General features: G+C 33.6%; 1 protein-coding gene across 8 annotated transcripts in view; it reads left to right on the top strand.

The window, feature by feature from the left end:
* The window catches only part of LOC114332991 (multiple C2 and transmembrane domain-containing protein), a 309,140-nt gene that overhangs the window by 119,957 nt on the left and 172,021 nt on the right, over window positions 1-17,162 (top strand). Inside the window, exon 1 of one of the 8 annotated variants that reach the window (XM_050647934.1) lies at window positions 15,901-16,019. The exons of the other annotated variants lie outside the window; for them this stretch is intronic. Within the exon in view, the coding sequence (XP_050503891.1) occupies window positions 16,016-16,019 (4 nt within the window). The 5' untranslated portion in view covers window positions 15,901-16,015. Of the gene's footprint in view, window positions 1-15,900; window positions 16,020-17,162 lie in introns of those variants that run through there. 8 annotated transcript variants of the gene reach the window in all.

The raw sequence follows: 17,162 nt of genomic DNA, 5'->3' as shown, positions 1-17,162 counted from the left end.
TATTATGAGAGTCTGAATAAGGAAACTTGCAGTTACGCTATCATCAGGGCCGCGCCAAGGCTTTCAAGCGCCCCGGGGCAAGTAATTTTAGGCGCCCCTTTCCTCCTCCCCTTGTAAGTAGTTTTTTGCAACTTAGTGAATAAGTCCATTTACTCACGGTTTTTGCTCCGGATTTTAAAGCACCGCTTGTATTGAAAAGAAATTTGGCATAAGCGTAGCTAACATGTCAAAGAAAAAAAGTGATATTGTGCCGATGTGTGCTTTTGCTCTGAGGGTGTTTTACCCCTTCTCGGGGGTGAAAAACTATACGTTTAAAATAAGTACGGAAATGGATAAACTGACTAATTCTAAGCCACTTTTGTTCTATAGAGTTTTTTCACTAAGTCAATACTTTTCGATTATTTGCGAGTGAATATGTCCATTTTTCAACAAAAAAAAACACGTTTTTCTTTCGCAAATAACTCAAAAAGTATTTTATCGAAAAAACATTCTTAGCAAAAATATAGCTTATAAAAAAGTGAAAAAAAATGGTGTATGCATGAAGTCAGTATACCCAGATGAAGCAGAATTGTAGCTAATGAAAACTAGGTTCTTATTCGTCAAATTCCCAATCAAATACCTATTTCAACGAGAAATAAACAAAAAATGAAGCACTTTTCGGGGTAAACTCGGAGAATAACTTCGGGGAACAACTAAGTTTCATCGGTTCAAAGTGCTTTAAAAAAATGGTTTTAAAGTAATTTTTTTTAATTTTGAAAAAATTAAATTTTTTTCAAAAAAACTTGAAAATCATTAATGATACCTACCAAAAATCTCAAAGAGTAAAAAAATGTACGTTTTGCTTTTTTAAATATTTTGGATTTTTTGTTTTTCTGTAAGACAAAAATTGGTAAATCAGCGGTAAAAAAATTTAAAACCGTGGAATTTTGAGAATCAACACCGATTTTAATGATTATTTCATTCATAGGAGATTCTGACCAATAGAAAGCTAGAGAAATCTGAATTAAATCGATAATTTTTGATAATCTCCCGTCGTTAAGTATATTACGTCAGATGCCCTTCGTTGCTACGAAAAAATACATTCAGTGACATTAATGACAATTAATGTTTTAAAAATTATAAAAGTGATGACTTTCAATCGTCAAATATTTATAAAAACTGTGTGTTTAATGGTACTTACATAAATAAATTACAATAAAATTTTGGTTTTGAACAGTTTTATTCATGAAATAATCGCAACAAATTGCACTCGACCTCTGAAATTAATATAGAATTTTTGCTCTCGTGACACTTTGACATAATTTCACTCGCCTTCGGCTCGTGAAATTAAAACTGTCAAAGTGTCACTCGGGAAAAATTCAATAATTTCAGAGCTCTTGTGCAATTACTACTGAAAATTTGGATTTAAGCTCGGTTGATCCTCTTCTTCAAAATCTACCCTATGCCGAACCGGGCTTCTGCCCTGGGGGTGAAAACAACCCCATCTAGGAAATGAAAATTTTTCAATCAAAATAACTATGGAAGTCGTTAGATTGACCAATTCTGAGTAAATTTTGTTCTATAAATTATTTTTGCAAATTTGATATTTTCCAAGTTATTAGTGATTGAAACTATGCATTTTTCATTGAAAAAGCTCACGTTTTATGCCCGTTTTTCATGAATAACTTATATTTATTTAATGACCTATGAAAGATGTCTCTTGTTTTCCCAAAAAAGTTTCACCACATTCGAGTTATTTGAGAATGAAGGTTCTCATAATTCGGTTCTAATAACTTTCAAAGTATCAACTTTCCAAAAAAATTTTATAGAATAAAATTTACTTAGAATTGGTCAATATATCGACTTCCATAGTTATTTTGATTAAAAATATTTTCTACCCCTAGACGGGGTTGTTTTCACCCCCAGGGCAAAAGCCCGCTTTGGCGTAGGGTAGATTTTAAGAAAGGTTAAAATCTACCCTACCCTGAAATCGACCTTGATTCTCAAAATTTCACGAGAAAATTTTAAATTTTGATTGGACAGATTGGACTATAAGATATGGCTGTTCAAAACTTGCATACTCTCGTGATTAGGGACTCGTTCAAGCCGTTTCAACTACAGCCCTTTCAAAAATAAGCACTTTGAACCGACGAAACTTACAGATAATAGAAATAATACATAAGTAAAGTAACTTGTGAAGCGGTAACGGTTAATTTGATTTGGGATTGTAGTTAGAGGGTGATTTTCACGATTTTTTTTACCAAAAAAAGGGACCAACTTTATTTTGAGTGTAACTTGCTTACTTTTAATGGTAGAAACTTTTTTAAAAAACAGAAATAAACAAGTTATGATGAGTTTTCCCCGAAAAGTGCTTTTCGTGGGTTTCTAAACGTGTTTTTGTTTGTTGAAAAATGGACATATGCACTCGCAAGTAACTCGAAAAATATTGATTGAGTGAAAAAACTCTATACAACAAAAGTTGCTTAGAATTTGTCAGTTTATTAATTTCCGGACTTGTTTTAAACGTATACTTTTTCACACCCGAGAAGGGGTGAAACTCACCCCTAGGGCAAAAGCACATATCAGCATATCACTTTTTTATTTGGCAGGTTAGCTATGTGTATGCCAAACTTGATGTCAAGCGAAGCGGTTCTTTAAAATTCGGAAGTTTTGCAATATTTTATTGTGAGTGAATGGACTAGAATCGGTATTCGGTATTCGATCCGTGCGTGACCATGCTGGGGGTACCTAGAAACGATGTCAACTTGAGTAGTGGCGAAAATGACATTTTTTGAGCTATCTTTGTAATGTCATTGGCATTGTTGGTATAACAAATTTTATAAAAAATGGTAAATAAATGTTATCTATTTATCATATGCTTAACGTCAATTTGCGAGAACCTAAAAAGGTCAGGACCTCGATTTTTGACCCTTCGCTTCGTTATCGAACGTATTCGCTTCGTATCTCTTTAGTGTACAGATAGCGAATGATCGATAACGAAGCGAAGGGTCAAAAATCGAGGTCCTGGTGAAGCTAGGTGTTGCGTCAGTCATGCACGGAGCGAATACCTACAAACTATTTGTTATGTGTTTAGGAAAGTAATATACATACCGATAAATTATTATGAATACTATAAATATTTACAAAAAACAACGATTACACCATCAGAGAACAAATATGGTTCAGTTTAATAAGAGAAATAAGGGTTCGTACAATTATGGGATCAAAGTAATACTTACTGCCATTTTTATACCTACCTACGATTGGTAAGTTTTAAATTTTACAGGATAATAAAATATTACTAATATTTCTGGTAATTTCGGTATTGTAAAATTTTTTTTTCGGCTCCTACTGGCGCCTTTTGAATACGGCGCCGGGGGGCTCCGCCCCCCTTCGCCCTTATGGACGGCGCGGGCCTGGCTATCATGGAGATTTGTGGTAAGACGCTAGAATAGAAGGATGTTTAGCTCACAGTTGTTGCTTAGAAGTTGGTTCTGTTGCTAACATACTCTAAGTGGGTTTTGTAGGAACGGCTCGTGCATCTTGGCAGCTGTCTACTTGGCAACCATTTGAACTTCTTCTTAAGGTGCCTTCTCCATTACTGAAGGTTGGCTGTAACTACAGCAAATTGCTCTTTATCTTGAGTTGTTATTAGTATCGAATGTGTGTCCAGTCTGTCCAGTCTCTTACGTCTTCAGCCAGGAGTAGAAGTATAATATTATATATTATACAGGGTGTTTCATTAATAATTGTCCATATAGTAACTGGAAAAACCTTAGCACAAAATACGAAGATTTAACCTAAAACACTTAAATAAAATGTGGTTCCTTACTGAGTTACAGGGTGTTTTATCTTAAAATTTAAAAATTATTTTTGCTCAGCATTTTAAAACTATTCGACGTATCCTTTTTATACTTCGTAACGATAAAGTCACTAGTTTTCGAGATCTTTGAAGTTAAAAATGAAACGACAAGGTTATTTTGATTAATGTACCTATTGTGACGCTTCATTTTTATTTTCAAATATCTCGAAAACTAATCATTTTATCGTTACGAATGAAGAGTGTATTATTTATAAAAAAGGTATTGCAAAATCAAAAAATTACACTAAAATAGCAATTTCGTCAGTGGCGTAGAATTTGGGAAGGGTAAACCAGCCACTATCCCCTGTCGTACGCCTTTGGTAGTAGCTAGAAACGTTTATTTATCAATTTAATAGGGTGTACAGTACTTACACTTTCTGCTAAGTATGATAAGGATACGCCAAATAGTTTTAAAGTACTGGATACAAATAATTTTTATTTAATCGTATGAATCATATTATTATAAATTATTAATCAAAATAACTGTGCCGTTGCATATTTAACTTCAAATATCTCGAAAACTTTATCGTTACCAATGAGGAGTATATTATGTACGTAGAAAGTATTGGAGAATCTAAAACTGGCACTAAAATAGTAATTCCTCCAGTGGCGTAGAATTTGAGAAGGGTCAACCATTCACCATCCCCTGTCGTACGCCTCTGGTAGTAGATAGAAACGTTTAGAATAGAATAGAATAGAAATATGATTTATTGTCATGAAAAATTTAACAATTTTATAGACAAAGCTTACAAGAATCATAAATAAAAACAATAACAAATACAATTTACTAAAATTATACAAATCGTCAATATAAATAAAACACAATTAAGTGAAATAAAAATCAAAAGATTCTACTTATACATAAGAATACTGTAATTTCTTAGTTATTGGTTAAGAAACTCTGCTATTGAATAATATGGTCTTTCATATAAATAGGCTTTTGTCATTTTACGGAACTTAAGGAAAGCTGTTGCAGATTTAAGTTGTAGAGGGAGATGGTTGTATAGTATTTTTGCAGAATATAATATAGATTTCTTTACTAACTCACTGGACGGGATCGGTAAATAGATGTCAAAAGTAGAATTTCTGGTGGAATAGTGATGTCTAGGTCCTGCTGGAAAGACATGTAGGTGTTTACGAATTAAGCAGTTTCTAAAATATATAAAGAAGGTAATGTTAGAGTCCTGTGATCTTTGAAGTAGCTTCTGCAGTGTGTTGTTTTTCTGAGGCCAAACAGATATCTTATTGCTCTTTTTTGTAATTTAAAAATAACATCGGATTGGGCATCTGTACCAGAACCCCAAAAAGGCAGACCATATCGAAGAGGGGACTCGAACAATGAAAAGTATGTTATTTTGGAAGAGGCTAAATCCATTTCCTTCGAGACAGATCTTATTGCAGAGCAAGCTGAGGATAGTTTCTTGCTTAACACATCGATATGAAGGGACCATTTAAGGTTGCTATCTAAAAAAATACCAAGAAACTTTACAGAATCAACGATACTGATCTGGCTGTTATGAAGAAGTAAGGGTTGAAGAGTTCCTTTATAGGGTAATGCTACTGTTTTATCTACGTTAAAAGAGAGTAAATTAGAATCTGACCAGGATTTTATTGTGAGTAGATCAGAAGTTATAGTAGCATGAAGAGTTGCGATATTTGAGTTGCTCCAAATGATACTGGTATCGTCAGCAAAAAGAAAAAATTTTCCATCGATTTTTAAACTAGTGATGTCATTAATAAAGATAAGGAAAAGTAGAGGACACAATACTGAATCTTGTGGTACCCCACATACAACATTTTTGAGACTAGAGTCTGCATCATTTGCTCTAACCAGTTGTTTCCTATTATCCAAGTAAGATTGAACCCAGTTCAAAGAAATACCTCGAATTCCATAGAAATCTAGTTTTTTTATCAAAATGTCGTGATTCACACAATCAAAAGCTTTGGCATAATCACAAAAAACAGTGGCAGTGTGGAGATTATGGTTTAATGCTTGATAAACCTCATGTAGTACAGAAAACATGGCATCGGTGGTACATTTATTATTTAAAAAGCCGAACTGATTTTGTGATAAAATCTTGTTATCAACGAGAAAGGACATAAGTCGGGCTTTTATGAGTCTTTCAATAATTTTGGAGAGTACCGGTAGTAATGCAATAGGTCTATAATTGCAGGCAATAGATTTTTCATCACCCTTATGAAGAGGAATAACGATGGCCGTTTTAGGCACTCTGGACATTTACCTTTCTCAAAAGAATCATTAATTAGAGAGATGAGGACTCCCAACACATTGTCTGGGAGATTTGAGAAAATTTTTATGGATAGTCCATCGGTACTACAGGAAGATTTTCTTTTGATACTGTTGATTGTTTGGATCAGTTCAGATTTACCAACCGGTCTTATCACAGACCATATATACTTATAGACGTTTCACGACCATGTTAATCTTTCGGATCGAATTAACGCCATCTCTTGATTGGAATGGGAACTAAATTGACAAATTTTAGTTACGTGGGAATTTCAACTTATAAATTTTGCGGGATTTTTGATGAAATTTCGCAGGAAATTAAAACAACAGAAAGACAATTCAATGTTTTATTCAATATTTTACTGAAAACTTCAAATATTCCAATTTGTTTTCAAAATGCTAAACACTACTGCCATGTGTCACGTGAAAGCACTGATGTGTAATATTGAGTTGAATGAAAATTTTTGAAAAAATCTTGTAGGATGATTGTTTAGATAAATATTACCTTATAATCTTTTACAAACTTCCAAAAATATATAGGCCAGAAATGTTGATGACACACTTGTCTATTGGAATAAACTGTTTCAGGATCTATTATATTGTTTTTTTAAATGTGGAGAAACACAACACGGGATGATCAATGTAAACTAAAAATTCTACTCATAAAAACGGATGGTTAATAAAATTGATTAATATTGTGATTAAATCTAATTCAAAACGTAACACCACTATAATAAAATAATTAAACCACAAACTGTAAAATAAAAAGTAAATAACAAATGAATTAAATTGTCAATTGTCAGTTGTTAAATATGACAAGAAAATTGACTGACAGCGACATCTCTGGATTGGAATGGTAACTAATTTGCTGTCTTGACCTTGACAATTTACGTGAAACGTCTATGAGTATGTATGGTTTGTGGGTCTTATAAATAATGAATTCGAAACCTTTCCTGAATTAGGGAGATAGGAAATGGGATCTTGTTGTGACACAATAGTTGATGTTATATTTTTACTCACATTAACAAAGTATTCATTTAGATTTTCTGGGTCTGGAAGGGAAAATGTTTGAGCTGTGTGAGTTTTATTTCGAAGATCAATTTTATTATGGACCAAGTTTCTTTTGCAACAGTTTTGGAGCTTCTGAATCGATTTTGATAGTACAATTTTTTAGCCGATTTTATAAGTTTTAAATAGATTGCCCTGTACTTGGTGATATATTCAGTAACAGAGACGTTAGTAGTAAATTTCTTGATATACAGTAGTGAACGCATGTTTTTGGCTGATATGCGGACACCTTTGGTAGTCCAGGGTTTGCGATGTTTTTGCTTAATTGTGATTAAAGAAAATGCTTTATTGAAGACACAGACCAGCTTATTCAAAAAATCACTGAAATTATAATCGACGTCCATAGAAGGAAAGTGCCAGTCAGAGGTTAAGCATAAATTTTGGAATTTACGAAAGTTCCGACCGGAAAAAATCCTGCCTAAACGTCGAGTTTTCGAGGAGGACTTGCTAAAGTTAGTTTATCATAATTTCGTAGGGTGTCTAGTAGTCGCTCTTTCTGCCAAGTATGGAAAGGATACGTCGAATAGTTTTAAAATACTGAGCAAAAATAATTTTTAATATTTTAGATAAAACACCCTGTAACTCAGTAAAGAACCACATTTTATTTAAGTGTTATAGGTTAAATCTTCGTATTTTGTGCTAAGGTTTCTCCAGTTACTATATGGACAATTATTAATGAAACACCCTGTATATTACATAAAATTAAATCTCATCATTATCATCATCGTCAGGTTTTTTCTCTTGTCAACCGCAGGACATAAGCCTGTTTGATCTTGTGCTAATTATATCCCATTATATCCATCTAGCATGTATTCTTTCTATGTCGTCTATCCAGCGTGTTGGTGGTCTGCCTCTGCTTCTCTTGTCCTTGCGAGGTCTCCATTATAACAGCCTTTTTGTCCACCTGTCATCCTGCAGTCTCGCTATATGTCCGGCGAAATTAAATCTAATCGAATGGAATTGAATTGAATCGAACCGAATATAATCGAATCTATAAGAAGTATTCACTTCTGTCGTCAATTTTTCGAGTTTTATTATTATAAAAGGAATAAAATATAATTTTTTGTAACTTTACTTTGTTGTGAATATAAATGCCAACGTTCCCATTTTGAGGACACGTTCTTTTTAAACGCAGTAATGTATCTGTTTCACAAAGTAAAATGATAAAAGATACCCCAATATAACATATTTTTTAAGAATATTTGTTATTTTTTTACAGTTTTTTAGGCTATTGATTATGTATTTTAGAAAGGAACTACAACGTTAATGGAATTTTATTATCTCATATGGTCACTGGTCCTCTAAATTTGAAAAGCCCGCGGAGTGCTACCATTTAAAGGGGTGCGTTTTTGAGAAAAGGGTGAATTAGTACCTAGGCACAGGGCGAATTAGGGTGAGTTCTATGCACATTTGGTGCAAACATGTCTACAGGAAAATTGTTTCAGGTTAAAATTACTATAGAAATATCACATTTTAAAATCAAAAATATTTTTTTTACAAAAATATATTCAAAAGAAAAGCAAGAAAAAAAACACGAAAGATAGCAATTTTGTTTTTTATCCCAAAACTTTTTGCAATGGGGATATAAGTATAGGCATTGCTTTACAGAAAAACAACTTCCATCCTTTTTCTTTAAAGTGACGTTAGGTATATGTCGCTATGCTTTATAGTTTCCAAATTATGATTTTTCAAAGTTCGCCACTCACAGCGATTTTGAGACATTTTCCTTGTTAGTTCGCATTGTTCTGTAACTTTTTTCTACGCAGCTTTAGGTATATGCAATGTTACATTTAATAGGAAGAAAAACAAATTATCTTTAAAATGGTCTATCGTAAAAGGCTCTGTGATTATTTTTAAGCAAGATATGGTTTTTCAAAATGTCACAATGCAATACGTCCCACTAAGCTGGAACCATATGGAAAACTTTTTTATTATTAACTTTATGAAAAAAAGTTATTCTTTATAAAATGCTCTGCATAGTCTAAAATCTAAGATGCAATCATCAGATATACAATTTTGTCAATAGTGTACGAGGTATGTTAAAAAATATGAATTTCGCTCAAGAGTAAAGTAGCTTTATATTTCAAAATATCGAAAAGTGATATTAAGAAAAAGTTATTTGGAATTAAAAAGTATGTTATAATATGCAATTTTATTCTTCTAATTGAAAAAAAAATGAAAAATTTTAAAATTTTTCTCAAATTACGGATACCCTTGGATATCCTACGGATATCTTGTTTAAAAATAGTCCTAGAATTTTTTGCAATACACCATTTTAAAGTAGAGAAAATATGCTTTTTTATTTCACAATTTATATACCTGAATTTTCAAGAAAAGAAGTCATAATGAAAAATTCTAAAAATAATCATAAAAAATATCAAAAATCTTAAAAGTATAAAATCTTGAAAAAGCATAACTTGCTTAAAAATAGTGGTACAATCTTATACAATAGACCATTTTAAAGGTAATTGACTTCTCTTTCTACTAATTGTACCATTGCATATACCTAGAAATGCGTAGAAAAAAGTTACAGAACAATATTTGCGAAATAATGGGGAAATGGCCCAAAAATGCTGTAAGCGGCGAACTTTGAAAAATTGTGTTTCGAAAACTATAAATCGTAGAGGCCTCTACTAAACATATTTTTAACTAGAAAGGATGGTAGTTATTTTTCCCTGAAGCAATGCCTATACCTGTATCCATGTGTAAAAAAGTTATGGGGCAAAAAACAAAATTGCTTTCTTTTGTGTTTTTTTTCTTGTTATACTTTTGAGTATATTTTTGTAAAAAGAAATATTTTTAACTTTAAAATGTGATATTTCGATAGTAAGTTTAACCTGGAGCAATTTTCCTGTAGACGTGTTTGTACTAAATGTGCATAGAGCTCACCTTAATTCACCCTGTGCCTAGGGACTAATTCACCTCTTTCTCTAAAACGCACCCATTTAAATGGTAGCACTCCGCGGGCTTTTCAAATTTAGAGGTCCATTAACCATATGAGATAATAAAATTCAATTAATGTTATAGTTCCTTTTAGCTCTCTTATTTTGAACATAATCAATAGCCTATTTAATGAGTCGGCGGTTAAAGGGTTTTCATAGGAATCATATAATTAAATGGATATATGAAACTGATGTTCGAAGCTCTTAATTAATTGGAATCGATAAATCAATAACGTACTAATGCAAATCGGAAACCAACTTGAAACGTGGATAATATTTAGAAGATCGTCGAATTAGAAATTTGTTATTGGATATCCCTACGGCAGTTGGATGGGGATGGGAAAATCCATTAGAAGTTGTTCGAAAGTTTGCACAATGATTTACAAGGCTATGTTATACTCCACTGAAAGTGGAGAATATCATCATGCTGGTGCTTACGAAATTACAGGGCCTTTGTCCGTTTAGATACAGAGCATGTACTAGTTAGGAATTTACCAGAAATATCGATAAGAAAATTCAAGAAAAAAATCTATTTTGAATTGATTGGATTTTTGACCAAAACATCATCTTAGACAAACAAAGTAAAATAAGAACGTGGAAAGGATACTTAGAAAAACTATTTGAAGACCTAAGAGATAACACATTTGAGTTAGAAGAAGAGGTAAATGATGGACCAAGAATATTACAGCAGGAAGTCTATTCTGCAATAACAGAGCTAAAGGATGCCAAAGCAGTAGGTGTACATACATAATATACAGGCAGAACTATTCAAACTGGAGAACGAATCAGTAAAAATAACCACAAAGATATTCAACAACACAACACATACAACCCTGGAGAAACACCAACAGAACGTCTCACAATAAAACACTGAAAACTTTTGTTTTCTATACTTCCACAAAATTTATTATTTGCAACTATGTGACTATAGCTGTTTCGGCAGAGTGCCTTTCTCAAGTGATATAATTTACAATGTGTTTGCCTTTTTAAGTCTCTAACTGAAGAGGTTGAGGAGTGGGGAGCTGTTTGTCTCGAGTTGGTCATTCAGAATTATATCTGTATTTTTCAGTTTATTAATTTCCATAGATTCTAAAAAAGATAGATTAAGGCCTTTATTTTGGATATGTAGAATTTGAAACTCTTCATTGAAAGAGGTGAAGTGCGATATGATCTAGAAGGTGAAGTGCGTATGTAGAAGTGTCTGTTTTTCTATTGTTGAAAGCCCTTTTGTGTTCTGCTATCCGTTTGTCAAAAGTTCTGCCAGTTTGACCGATGTACGTTTTCGGACAGTCACCACAAGTTAGTTTGTACACACCACTCTGTAGTTGCTTTCTCTTTCGGCTTTTATTGTTCCTAATATATTTGCTTAAGTTGTTGTTAGTTCTGAAAGCTGGTATTATTCCTTTCTTTTTTATGTATCTGGCTATTTTTGTTGTTATCTTGCCAGTATATGTGAGAGAGCAGAAGGTACTGGGTCCTTTCTGTGGTGGTGGATACACTAATTTCAGGGCTTTCTTATGGAGTTTTTGATTTAAAATTTTGTTAACTGTTTGTTCGTTATAGCCGTTGTTTACTGCTATTTGTTTAATGATGTTTAGTTCTATCTCGAAGTTATTTTTTGTCATGGGAATTTCTGTCAGTCTATGTATCATGCTATGGTAGGCTGCTAATTTGTGTTGTGTAGGATGGGATGATGAATTGTGTATAGTTGTGTCAGTATGGGTAGGGTATCAGTTAACAAAATTTTAAATAAAAACTCCATAAGAAAGCCCTGAAATTAGTGTATCCACCACCACAGAAAGGACCCAGTACCTTCTGCTCTCACATATACTGGCAAGATAACAACAAAAATAGCCAGATACATAAAAAAGAAAGGAATAATACCAGCTTTCAGAACTAACAACAACTTAAGCAAATATATTAAGAACAATAAAAGCCGAAAGAGAAAGCAACTACAGAGTGGTGTGTACAAATTAACTTGTGGTGACTGTCCGAAAACGTACATCGGTCAAACTGGCAGAACTTTTGACAAACGGATAGCAGAACACAAAAGGGCTTTCAACAATAGAAAAACAGACACTTCTACATATGCACTTCACCTTCTAGATCATAATCATTCTTTCAATGAAGAGTTTCAAATTCTGCATATCCAAAATAAAGGCCTTAAGCTATCTTTATTAGAATCAATGGAAACTAATAAATTAAAAAATACAGATAAAATTCTGAATGACCAACTCGATAGTTGCTTTCTCTTTCGGCTTTTATTGTTTTTAATATAAGCCGTTAATATTGTTTTAATGTAGGTTATAATATAAAAGCCGAAAGAGAAAGCAACTACAGAGTGGTGTGTACAAACTAACTTGTGGTGACTGTCCAAAAACTTACATCGGTCAAACTGGCAGAACTTTTGACAAACGGATAGCAGAACACAAAAGGGCTTTCAACAATAGAAAAACAGACACTTCTACATACGCACTTCACCTTCTAGATCATAATCATTCTTTCAATGAAGATTTTCAAATTCTACATATTCAAAATAAAGGCCTTAAGCTATCACTTTTAGAATCAATGGAAATTAATAAATTGAAAAATACAGATATAATTCTGAATGACCAACTCGAGACAAACAGCTCCCCACTCCTCAACCTCTTCAGTTAGAGACTTAAAAAGGCAAACACATTGTAAATTATATCACTTGAGAAAGGCACTCTGCCGAAACAGCTGTAGTCACATAGTTGTAAATAATAAATTTTGTGGAAGTATAGAAAACCAAAGTTTTCAGTGTTCTATTGTGAGATAAAATGAACTTCCATCCAGTAACGGTCGAATCCATAAATTATACCAACAGAATGGCTGAAGTCTGAATTTATTGCACTTCCAAAAAAATGAGCAGCCACATAATGCAAATAATATCGTACGATAAGCCTGATCAGTCACATCCTAAAATTGTTCCTAAAGATAATCCGTACGAGAATTTACAAGTTATGTGAAAGTCAAATTTCGCCCAACCAGTTCGGGTTCAGAAATGCTGTTGGTACGAGAGAAGCTTTGTTTTCAATACAGGTCTTATTCCAGAGCATGTAGATTATATAAGATTATATAAGATATATACAGATTATATAAGCATGTCTGGTTGTATACGTATTACAGTCAATAATGTTGACTTAATATAAACATAAAAAAGACAAATCTTATGATCATTAGCAAGAAAAAGATAAACGAAGGTCAACGCTACATTAACCAAACCCCTGTAGAGAGGGTAAAGCACTACAACTATTACCTCGCCACCATACTAATGAAGAATGGACCAACAACCAAGAGATAAGAGGGCGCATCGGAAAAGCTAGATCCACCTTCAACCGTATGGGGACCTTTTTCACTAGCGACATCCTTTCTCTTGGTATGAAAGTAAGAATGCTACGAAGCTACGTCTTCTGTTTCCTTTTTTATGGCATTGAATCGAGAACCTTGAACGAAGATACGTGCCGGAAATTGGAAGCATTTGAGATGTGGCTATATCGGAGAATTCTTAAAATCCCGTGGACTGACCTGGTCACAAATGAGGAGGTCCTTAGAAGAATGGGGAAGAACAGGGAGGTACTAACCGCCATTAAATCTCGAAAGTTGGAATACTTTGGACATATTATGCGAAATGAATCCCGGTATGCCCTCCTACATGCCCTCCTGCAGGGAAAAATATTTGGAAAGCGAGTTCCAGAAGAGGTCCAGAAGAAGAACAGTCTGGTTAAGAAACCTCTGAACCTGGTTCAACACAACATCTGTGCAGCTTTTCTGCAGATAAAATAAAGATTGCCATGATGATCGCCAACATTTGTCACGAATAGGCACATCAAGAAGAAAAGAATGTAGTTTTAGCCTGCAGTTCATTTCTTGCAGCTTATGATCTGATCCACAGTATGCTCCAGGCATAGCTTTTACGTTTAATGCTGAGGTTTTCAATATTTTGCACAAGTCGATTTGATTTTTGTATTCGTTATTTGGACTGGTCCACGTTTATGATATTCTTGGGCGGTATTTAAAAAGTGTATATTTGTTATAACTATAGTCCATCTAGAAAGAATCCGGAAAAAAGAAAGCAGAATAATTATAATTTTACGGTATTTATTTCTATCACTTGAAATATAAAATTTCAACAAATAATTCATCTCATTTACTTATACAACCTCCATTTAAATCTAAACACTTAACTAAACGTCCATGTACACCCGAAACTAGGTCATGGCCATAATTTTCGGTAATGGTGTTCCAGGCCTGTAAAACTGACCGAATCAAACCTTCTTTATCTCGTGGCGCTGCCCGTTCCACTTCAATCTTCATCGGTCCTCATATGTTTTCAATGGGGCTAAGATCTGCAGATGGCTGCTGGCCACGGAATTGTTGCCAATTACTTGAATTGTTGCCAATTCATCTTACATTATCTTGCTGAAACCGCCACCCCTCTAGATATAAAACATGAGCCGTTTCAAGAAGAAAACCATTTAGGATGTCACAATATTTCGCACTATCAACAGTACCATTAACTATACAGAGAGGTGTAGCACCACGCTGAGATAGTGCTCCCCAAACCATTATTTTAGTGGAAAATTTGGAAATTTGAACGGTAACATTTTCTCTTGTTAGGACTTTTAGATGATTTGCACCAAGCTGGAAACTTATTAAAATTATCTTCTCGAAAACGTTGACAAAAATCTATTCTTCGTTGCCTTTGCAGAGGTGTCATTGTAGGGATTTTTTTTTGGATTCCTTGATATGTAGCCTTGCTTTTTCAGTGACATGCGGACAGTTTCTGGGCACTTTTTTATTCTTCGTCGATTTCCAAATCTGGTCGCTAGTTTTCGAAACCCTAGGCGCGGATTTTGTCGTCCTAAAACCACTAAAGCATTTAAATTGTGTCTGCGAATCTTACGCGGTCTACCCGAAACTGGTCTATGTCTCATATCTATGCCATTTTTTATCCTCTTTATTGTCTCATACACTGCACTTTTTTCGAGTTCAGTCAATTTAACTAATTTTTTAACGTTTTGGACACCTTTTCTATACAAATATTCCACCACTTTTCTTTTTTCTACATGTGATATTATTTCACAAATTTTAAGTCTGTTTACAAACAACAATATTTGACAGATGGTGTTGTCATGCGATTTTGTCCATAACCTACTATAGGCACAACCTACTTGATGCATTACTTTTGCCTTAAAATGTTACAAACAGGAAATCTATTAAAATTAGGAAAAATATAAAATTCCGGATACTTTCTAGACGGACTATAGATTGATTTTGGTGGCAAACAGTAGAAGACGTTCTCCTTTGTTGTCTCTAATATCTCTGTCTTAAAGTCTCCAATAATACATACTGGCTCCTTTGTGGAATTGCCTTCAAGATATTTTCTTTCTTATTGGAAATGTAGTTAATGACAAAAGAAAAAATAATGATACGAGCATCTTTCTTCTTTCTACTGTTAAAACTATTGGAATAGTTTTTCATGGCTCTTCCATATAAAATTGCACGGAATTTCCAAATAACAAATAAATATGTTAAACATGGTAAATATTGATAATATCGATGAAATTCGCATTAGTTTATTGCAATAAATTCGACTATTTTTCTTGTTTGCATATTTTTTATAAAGAAGGTTATATTCAACAATAACAAACACTTAATTGTAAGTAATGGAATATGCATGTTTTTGATAAACCACTATTACCTTTATTAGTCAATACTTATGTTTCGTTAGTCAGATGTTTTTTAACACACGAAAATGAAAATCGAACCGGAAAATAGTTACAAACTAAGTTGTTTAATCGTGGACGGTAAAAAGTGTTCTAAGTGAATCATATTTTTTTGGATATCTCATATTGATAGTTTCCTTTGTGCCTTGGATCTATAACAGTTTATATGTGTAAGTTTGCCATAAAAATATTTTCATAAGTATAATGACAGTAATATATAATAACAAAAAGATTAATACCAAAAAGACCAAATTCATGATCATCTCCAGAAATTTGGATGCACTTAAAAACTCCACCATAGCACTGAAAGTCCATTGAAAGAGTGAGCAAATTTAAATACCTGGGAACGTGGATTTTTGTAGACTGGACATCGGACAGGCAAGTAAAATGTCGCATTGAGCAAGCTTTCTCGACAAGCTTTCGTAAAATTCAGGAAGGTAATGACCTGTTCAGAATTCGATCTTCAACTGACACTAAGGTTTACTAAGTGCTACGTATGATCGGTGCTGCTATATGGCGTAGAGGGCTGAACACAGTGAACAATCAAAACTAGGGATATAAACAGATTAAAAGCCTTCGAGATGTGGCTTTATTGCCGTATCCTAAAGATACCATGGACGCGCGGCGTAAGTCACAAATGTAGTAGTTGTCCTTAAAAGAATTAACGAAGAACGCCAACTTTTCGAAACCGTCAAGAAAAGGAAAACGGCATTTTTGGGTCACATCATGCGAGACGAAAAATGCCAGTTCCTTAAACTTATAATCGAGGGTAACACTGAAGGCAAGAGAGGAATAGGACGCAAAAAATGTCCTGATTCCGAAACATAAGGCAATGGTCAGGGATTAACGACATACATACAATCTCTGATATACATTGCAAGAAACAGAGAGTTAATGGAAAATGTGATCGCTAACATCCATTAGTGGAATTTTATTTTCCATCAAAATGAAAATACATTATCGCGTCACATAATATTCATATCAGCTATTTTGTAGCTGGAATATTGTATGCGCTACTCATTTTTACGGCGTTCATCATCCTGATGTTATGGCTTGGAAAATCCACTCAGTGTGTGTTTCTTTTTCTATGACATTTGTCACCTTTGTTACATTCCATATCCATTCTGTGTGGATTCCTATTGTTACGTTTGTCTTTTAAGCTTATTCTCAACATTCACCTTTCCATCGCTCTCTGGGGTCTTCATTTTATCCATATTCTTCCTGTTTATCATATGGATGTCATCACTGGTGGGACGCAATTGCAAATTACACCAGTAGAAGTCAATAAACAAAAATTGAATAAACGCAAGCAC

The sequence above is a fragment of the Diabrotica virgifera genome, chromosome 4 (genome assembly GCF_917563875.1).
Source record: "Diabrotica virgifera virgifera chromosome 4, PGI_DIABVI_V3a".
Taxonomy (NCBI): Eukaryota; Metazoa; Arthropoda; class Insecta; order Coleoptera; family Chrysomelidae; genus Diabrotica; species Diabrotica virgifera.
Note: the sequence above shows the minus strand (reverse complement) of the source record. Positions and strands in the feature narration are given on the sequence as shown.